Source organism: Salvelinus namaycush, unplaced genomic scaffold, assembly GCF_016432855.1.
Source record: "Salvelinus namaycush isolate Seneca unplaced genomic scaffold, SaNama_1.0 Scaffold567, whole genome shotgun sequence".
Lineage (NCBI taxonomy): Eukaryota > Metazoa > Chordata > Actinopteri > Salmoniformes > Salmonidae > Salvelinus > Salvelinus namaycush.
Window position 1 is genome coordinate 33201 of NW_024061272.1, and position 9300 is coordinate 42500.

Below are 9300 nucleotides of genomic sequence, written 5' to 3' on the forward strand. Positions count from 1 at the left end.
TTATTTACCTGAGGGGGAAATTAAGTTGTTTGTGAACTTGCAGAGATCTCTTAGTTATTATTGATTATCAGTATAGATAAAAGTAGTATCACCTGGTGTGAGTGACATCTTACATGTTAGCCTTCTTTTGAAGTTCTGTAATTCATTTCAACTTTAGTGTTCAAGGATGGAAGACTCAAACTATTATTATGGATGTTGATCATTTGGTGTGCAAAATGAGAAACTAGAATGAATCATCCATATTTGAGAGGCTGCTGCTCAGACTAGCCCATGTGTTCTGTCTGGTTGTCCCTCTCCACAGAGTGAGGTCTTTAGCCTAGACAAACACATTCTGAAGGAAAGGTTAATGTAAATTATAATGAAGTGACGTCCCTATCAGGGCTGGCTCATTAGTGTCTGACTATCTGTGAATATTGTTTACTAGATTGCTTTATTTTACCTCTGCAATTGATGAATCAATTTACTGTGTCGTCACATTCTAGTATTAATCACTGCATTGTAATAGAGAAGGAAATGAAAGTATTAGTGTCACGTATGCTCCCTCTCCTTTCTCTAGGTCACCAGGCTGCTCGTTATGGTGCACACCTGTCACCAGCGATACGCGCACCAGCGCCTCATGACACTCACCTGCACTCAATCACCTCCTTGATTATCTTCCCTATATACGTCACTCCCCTTGGTTCCTTCCCCAGGCGTTATTGTTTCTGTTCCAGTTTCATGTCTGTGCGTTGTTTGTGTTTCTTGTTTTGTATTATGTTTCATTTATTGATTAAATCACTCACTCCCTGAACTTGCTTCCTGACTCTCAGCACAGATCGTTACAATTAGAAATACATTTACAGTACCAGTCAAAAGTTTGGACATGCCTACTCATTCCAGGGTTTTTCTTTATTTTTACTAGTTTCTACGTTGTAGAATAATAGGGAAGACAAGGTGAGCGCTACCATCAGTCCTGTGTCATGCCAACAGTAAAGCATCCTGAGACCATTCATGTGTGGGGTTGCTTCTCAGCCAAGGGAGTGGGCTCACTCACAATTTTGCCTAAGAGCACAGCTATGAATAAAGAATGCAACACATCCTCGGAGAGCAACTTCTCCCAACCATCCAGGAACAGTTTGGTGACGAACAATGCCTTTTCCAGCATGATGGAGCACCTTGCCATAAGGCAAAAGTGATAACTAATTGGCTCGGGGAACAAAACATCGATATTTTGGGTCCATGGCCAGGAAACTCCCCAGACCCTTATCCCATTGAGAACTTGTGGTCAATCCTCAAGAGGCGGGTGGACAAACAAAAACCCACAAATTCTGACAAACTCCAAGCATTGATTATGCAAGAAGGGGCTGCCATCAGTCAGGACTTGGCCCAGAAGTTAATTGACAGCATGCCAGGGCGGATTGCAGAGGTCTTGAAAAAGAAGGGTCAACACTGCAAATATTGACTCTTTGCATCAACCTCATGTAATTGTCAATAAAAGCCTTTGACACTTATGAAATGCTTGTAATTATACTTCAGTATTCCATAGTAACATCTGACAAAAATATCTAAAGACACTGAAACAGCAAACTTTGTGGAAATTAATATTTGTGTGATTCTCAAAACTTTTGGCCACGACTGTACAATGTAGAAAATATGAAAAATAAAGAAAAACCCTTGAATGAGTAGGTGTGTCCAAACTGTTGACTGGTACTTTACATGATGCCGTGACGATGAGAGAAGTATTAGGTTACTGAACCATGCAGTTCTAACGATATGATCAGGCTAACTAACTACGCACGCATGCACGCACGCAGCGCACCAACGCACGCACGTACACACACACACACACACACACACACACACACACACACACACACACACACACACACACACACACACACACACACACACACACACACACAGACTGATCGTTAACAATAGCGAGTCGGGCTAATTAACCTTTTCAAGAATGGATGCAAATGAGTTATTTCCAATAGGTTAACTTTGATATTTGTTTTCCAATAAAGGGGTGTAATCTTTATTCTCTCTCTAAAGTAGCAAGAGGGATGGCTTTGTAAATAACTGTCACGCCACCACAGAGGCTCTCTATGACTGGAGACATGATGATGGTCTAATGATCAGAGACTAGATGTGATGTGCATTTGACCACCTGTATAACTGATAAAGATGTTACACTAGCATATTCCTCTCTGAGGTAGTCGAACCTCCCGATCTCCCCTACTGTGTTACTGTGTGGGACTCATTTCCAATCTTCTCCTCTCCTCCTACAGCAGAGCAGACAGCCTTCAATTTACACTGTGTGTGTGTGTGTGTGTGTGTGTGTGTGTGTTTTTCTAGTTTCCTCCTCTCTCTCTCACGGTGAGAACAAGAACAATTTTCTCCGTGGGAGATGGCGGTGCCTGCTTGGGCTCCAGGATATCAGGGCTAGATTAGGATGATGGATTACAGGGAACACTGGTAACTACTCTCACTAACCCTACCTCCCATCACAGCACTATGGTACTGAGACCTGAGACAACCTCCCTCCCACCAGCTCACTGAGAGGCTGGGTTTCAATACTCTTACGTGGTTTCCTCTCCTATCCTTTAACAGTGTTTCCCAACTCCGGTCCTCCAGTACCCCCAACCGTACATCTTTTTGCTGTAGCCCTGGACAAACACACCTCATTCAACTTGTCAAGGCTAGATGATTAGTTGACAAGTAGAATCCGGTGTGCTTGTCTGGGGCCGCGATGAAAACGTTGGGGCTACTCAAGGACCGGACTTGGGAAATACTGCTTTATGATATTGGGCTATTAGATTACCATGATTGATTTACAGGGATCTCTGGAAACTACTGTGGGGCTGGGTTTCTATACTCTAAAGTTGCTTCCTCTCCTCCTCCTCCATTCCTTCATCTGCAGTTCTGATAGGAACATTACAGGGAGCAGTGGAAAGAACTGCCACCCACTACGGCACTGGGACAATTATGGGGTTTCTCTCATCATGTCACATTAGAACAGTGGAATCTGATTCATTAGATCCACTTGATTTAGTTTCAAAGTAAATTGAACTGTAATCAAGTCAGTTGTGACACTACGTTACATTGACAGGTGTCTGTGCGCTATTTTATGATCGTTTAGCGACTTAGATGTCCTGCTGTTCCAGTTTAACCGTTGCTTCATGCTCAGTCTCTGTTTGTGTTTAATTAATAGGCCCCGATTTTGAAGTAGAATCATTTGAAACTCTTCGATAACATAGTATCAAGTCATTTGAATGAAGCTCCACTGATAGCATACCTTTTAATGAACAACTGCATTGTATCTCATTAATATATATGTGTGAGGTGTGTGTGTACAGTTGAGGTCGGAAGTTTACATACACTTAGGTTGGAGTCATTAAAACTCATTTTTCAACCACTCCACACATTTCTTGTTAACAAACTATAGTTTTGGCAAGTCGGTTAAGACATCTACTTTGTGCATGACACAAGTCATTTTTCCAACAATTGTTTACAGACAGATTATTTCACTTATAATTCACTGTATCACAATTCCAGTGGGTCAGAAGTTTACATACACTAAGTTGACTGTGCCTTTAAACAGCTTGGAAAATTCCAGAAAATGATGTCATGGCTTTAGAAGCTTCTGATAGGCTAATTGACATCATTTGAGTCAATTGGAGGTGTACATGTGGATGTATTTTAAGGCCTATGTTCAAACTCAGTGCCTCTTTGCTTGTCAACATGGGAAAATCAAAAAAAAATTGTAGACCTCCACAAGTCTGGTTCATCCTTAGGAGCAATTTCCAAATGCCTGAAGGTACCACGTTCATCTGTACAAACAATAGTACGCAAGTATAAACACCATGGGACCACGCAGCTGTCATACCGCTCAGGAAGGAGACGCGTTCTGTCTCCTAGAGATGAACGTACTTTGGTGCTTAAAGTGCAAATCAATTCCAGAACAACAGCAAAGGACCTTGTGATGATGCTGGAGGTAACAGGTACAACAGTATCTATATCCACAGTAAAACGAGTCCTATATCGACATAACCTGAAAGGCTGCTCAACAAGGAAGAAGCCACTGCTCCAAAACCGCTTATAAAAGCCAGACTACGGTTTGCAAATGCACATGGGGACAAAGATCGTGCTTTTTGGAGAAATGTCCTCTGGTCTGATGAAACAAAAATGGAACTGTTTGGCCATAATGACCATCATTATGTTTGGAGGAAAAAGGGGGATGCTTGCAAGCCGAAGAACACCAACCCAACCATGAAGCACGGGAGTGGTAGCATCATATTGTGGGGGTGCTTTGCTGCAGGAGGGACTGGTGCACTTCACAAAATAGATAGCATCATGAGGTAGGAAAATGATGTGGATATATTGAAGCAACATCTCAAGACATCAGTCAAGAAGTTAAAGCTTGGTCGCAAATGGGTCTTCCAAATGGACAATGACCCAAGGCATACTTCCAAAGTTGTGGCAAAATGGCTTAAGGACAACAAAGTCAAGGTATTGGAGTGGCCATCATCAGCCTTGAACTCAATCCTATAGAACATTTGTGGTCAGAACTGAAAAATCCTGTGCGAGCAAGGAAGCCTACAATCCTGACTCAGTTACACCAGCTCTGTCAGGAGGAATGGGCCAAAAATCACCCAACTTATTGTGGGAAGCTTGGGGCGTGGCCCGAAATCCCACAAATGAACTTTTAACAAGGCACACCTGTTAATTTAAATGCATTCCAGTTGTCTACCTCATGAAGCATGTTGAGAGAATGCCAAGAGTGTGCAAAGCTGTCATCAAGGCAAAGGGTGGCTATTTTGAAGAATCTCAAATATATTTGGATTTAACACTCTTTTGGTTACTACGTGATTCCATATGTGTTATTTCATAGTTTTGATGTATTCACTATTATTCTACGATGTAGAAAACAGTCAAAATAAAGAAAAACCCTTGAATGAGTAGGTGTGTCAACTTTTGACTGGTACTGTAGATATAGTATTTATATATGTTCCTTTATTATTTTCCCCTAAACCTACCAACCCTCCCCTATTTGGAGTAAACTAATGGACAACAACACTTATGCTTCTACTTCCAGCTTATATATACTATATACATTTTACAGACAGTATATTTTACCATAGTTATCTTTTGTTTGTTTTTAGTCCCATTCCTTCAGCTCCACTGAACACCTCCCATCTTTCTCTGAACAGCATCTGGTTTTGATTTCTATTTGCCATATATAACTGTGCTGTGATGTTTCACAAAAGTTCTGGACCTTTCTATTCTCATAGATTCTACAGATTGTAAATTAAAGATACAATTTTTGCTAAGAGTATTATTGATCGATTGACTATGACTTTTCAAATCACCCAGCAGTGCTATTTGCAGAGTTAGCTCCAGGTAAGTGTTGCAATTCTAAAGTCATTCCTGAACCTGCGACCAAAAACAAGCTCCATATGGGCAGTACCAAAACAAATTATCTAATGATTCTGTCTCTTCACAGCAAAATCTGCAGAGCTGGGATGGTTGTATCCCCCATATATATAACATTATATTGGTTGCAAAAAAAATTATATTATAATTTTATTGAAAAACTAAGTATAGGCACTATTAGTTTGATGAATTATGCTCAATGGTACCCTGATTTAAAGCGTAACTTCTCTGACTGATCTGTTGTCCTCTGTCGGTTCCAGGGTTTGCTGACGTCAGGCGTGGAGTTTGAGTCCCTGCCTGCCGCCCTGTCTCTCCCTGCGGAGTCTGGGCTCTACCCCGTCACCCTGGTGGGGGTCCCACGCACCGCAGGCAACATCAACGTCAACGGTGAGTCCAGCACAACTTTACCCTTACAAATGAACACTGCTTACACAGGAAAGAGCATCATTGAAATGGAAATGGCTTCCTCCCTGACAACTTACTTTTACGAAATCAAAGATTGGTTATTAATAGGCATTCTTTTGATTAAATTATCAGTCATTTTGGGACAAATCATGTGCAGATTTTTCACTTAAATGTAAAAACATTGATGTGTGCCATGACGACCGGCAGACAGACCCCATGTTCTCTGCCTCCATCTTTAAACAGGTTAAACGAGGACAAAGAGACATGTCAGTTAATCTCAGCTTTGTTAACCTCAGTAGCTTGGGATATTAGGGTAGCTTTAATTCCTATGGTCTACATAGTCATTGAGTCTTAATCTTGCACCACAGTAATTGCCTGTAATTTTGTCCCCATGGTTAAGACAAGTGACTTGATTGTCTTTCTCCAGAGGATGGGGTGGGGGTTAATTGTGTGTGTGTGTGGATAATAGAGGAGGGTCTCAGATTGTGTTGTAAACCTTTCTGATGTCACAACAGGAGCCCCAACTATAAACCAACCAAGACTCACAGCTCTGTTTCTGCCATTTATATTACATTAATAGGTTAGACTGTTTTCAACAGAGGATGATTGGGTAGAAATCCTTTATAAGTGTGTTCTCAATGTCACCCTTCGTAGAATGGAGAAAAGTTATTGCAGTGCTTGTTAGTCCTTGGTTTTTTAGGGCACTGACTTTTACCTCTTTTCTCCTGTCTGTAGGCTACCACACGTCAGTGTTCGGTGTGACCAGTGACTGTCTCCTGGAGGGTCTACCCAGTGTGAGGACCAGTGGCTGTATGGTGGAGGTCATTCCATCATTACCCCGTCTCCAGCTCAGTACCTCTCTACCACGGTGAGACACCCTCCGCCCTAAACTCCTAATAACTGCACTTGATGGAGCATCCAGCTAGGGAGTGGTAGGTACTTTGCTTAGTCAGAGCCACTTTAAAATGAGTGACTGGTAGTGGGGTTTCTGGACCAAAAACACAACAAGCTCCCAACCGCATCTTGATACTTTTAGTTGGTGATAATTCACAGCCGCGGTCCCTTGACAGGCTGTTATCTTCACAGGCTCTTTTCTGCAAGGCAGTCGTCCCTCCGTTCAGTCGTCTATGGGTTTCTTTCTTATTCCAGCTACTTTTAAATGACCCACTGATACCTAAGAGGAACAGCTATGGAACCTGCTGGGACCTCTGTAATTACTAAGAACTTAAGTCATTGTTTATACCTTGATAATTACAGGTTCTGTATCTTAGTAGTGAGAGAATGTTGGATAGATAGATAGATATATATGCTTTCTCTTCAGCCTAGTCGCTTGCTGCTGGACAATAACATTACAATAGACATAATTCTGAGACTGACTGTTGTGTTGGTTCCAGTACCCAACAGGGTCAGATAGCTTTAGTAATAGCACGTGGACAATTGAAATCCAATGCTCTAGATTGAGTTTTTATTCAATTTGAAGTAATAACTAACATGGTAGGAACTAAATGGACCTCTATGTTCAAATCGCCACCCGTCTTGTTCCTCTATGATTTGGCCGCTCAGCTTACCTCAGTACGTCATTGTGCCTTGTTCAGAATAGGACCTTGCTGTGCTCATCCCAATCATACTCTTTAGCTGTGATCTCTCTCTCTCTCTCTCTCCATCCTCTCTTTCTTTTGTATCTCTTTTTCTTTCACTTCTGGTTCCCCTTCCCAATAGCCCGGGCCGTGTGCCTTTCTTTATTTGTGTGTGTGCGTGCTTGCTTGCGCTCACGTTCAAGATATCTTGTAAGATATTAAGATCATGTGTGTGTGTGTAGATTTGCATGCAGTGCAGTGGCCAACATCAAGACTCAAAGTTCCAGACCCCCTGTGGAGCAGTGTGTCTAGACACACTATATGAATAACTTTAAAAAAGTTGAAATCGGCTACATAGAGCGAGGTCATGCTCAATGTCGATGAATTGATTGATATGTTGGCCCACCCCTCCAGTCAATAAAACACGTCCTTACCTTCCTGTGTCTCTCGCCATCTGAAGACATGTCTTTAACTTCGTATGGCTGCAATCCCGTTAACGGGATGATATGACAACAGCCAGTGAAACTGCAGGGCGCCAAATTCAAACAACATAAATCTCATAATTAAAATTCCTCAAACATACATGTATCTTATACCATTTTAAAGGTAATCTTGTTGTTAATCCCACCAAAGTGTCTGATTTCAAATAGGCTTTTCAGCGAAAGCACCACAAACGATTATGTTAGGTCACCACCAACTCACAGAAAAATTCTGCCATTTTTCCAGCCAAAGAGAGGAGTCACAAAAAGCACAAATAGAGATAAAATGAGATAAAGATATAAAAATGAGATAAAAAATAACCTTGATGATCTTCATCAGATGCCACTCATAGGACTTCATGTTACACAATACATATATGTCTTGTTCGATTAAGTTCATATTTATATCCAAAAACCTCAGTTTACATTGGCGCCATGTTCAGAAATGCCTCCAAAATATCCGGAGAAATTGCAGAGAGCCACGTCAAATAACAGAAATACTCATCATAAACTTTGATGAAAGATACATGTTTTACATAGAATTAAAGATACACTTGTTCTTAATGCAACCGCTGTGTCAGATTTCAAAAAGCTTTACGGCAAAACACAATATTCAATAATCTGAAAACAGCATTCAGCCACAAAAGCAAGCCATACAGTTACCCGCCAAATTGTGCAGTCAACAAAACTCATAAAAAGCATTATAAATCTTCACTTACCTTTGCTGATCTTCGTCGGAATGCACTCCCAGGACTCCCACTTCCACAAGAAATGTTTGTTTTGTTCGGTAATGTCCATCCTTTATGTCCAAATAGCTATGTTTGTAGCGTGTTTGGTAAACAAATCCAACGTCAGGAAGCGCGTTCACTAAAAGCTGACGAAATGTCCAAAAGTTCCGTAACAGTCAGTAGAAACATGTCAAACGATGTATTGAATCAATCTTTAGAATGTTTTAACATAAATCTTGAATAACGTTCCAACCGGAGAATTACATTGACTTCAGATGAGCGATGGAACAGAGCTCCCTCTCATGTCAAAGAATGGTCAGGTCATGGCAGACCTGACTAATTCCCCTCATTCGGCCCTCCTTCACAGTAGAGGCATCAGACAAGGTTCTACAGACTGTTGACATCTAGTGGAAGCCGTAGGAAGTGCAAACTCATCCATATCTCGCTGTGATTTCAATAGGATCTTGGTTGAAAATCGACCAGCCTCAGAATTTTCACTTCCTGTTTGGATGTTTTTCTCAGGTTTTTGCCTGCAATATGAGTTCTGTTATACTCACAGACATAATTCAAACAGTTTTAGAAACTTCAGAGTGTTTTCTATCCAATAGTAATAATAATATGCATATATTAGCAGCTGGGACTGAGGAGCAGGTCGTTTATTCTGGGCACCTCTGTGCACCTTTCATCCAAGCTACT

The 9300-nt window shown here is 41.3% G+C and overlaps 1 protein-coding gene across 1 annotated transcript in view; it reads left to right on the top strand.

The window, feature by feature from the left end:
• LOC120041872 (trafficking protein particle complex subunit 9-like) overlaps positions 1–9300 on the top strand; it is a gene marked incomplete at both ends in the record, with an annotated part of 124542 nt that overhangs the window by 26290 nt on the left and 88952 nt on the right. The window contains 2 exons of the mRNA XM_038986739.1: positions 5676–5802; positions 6556–6688. Of these exons, the coding sequence (XP_038842667.1) occupies positions 5676–5802; positions 6556–6688 (260 nt within the window). The remainder of the gene's footprint in view (positions 1–5675; positions 5803–6555; positions 6689–9300) is intronic.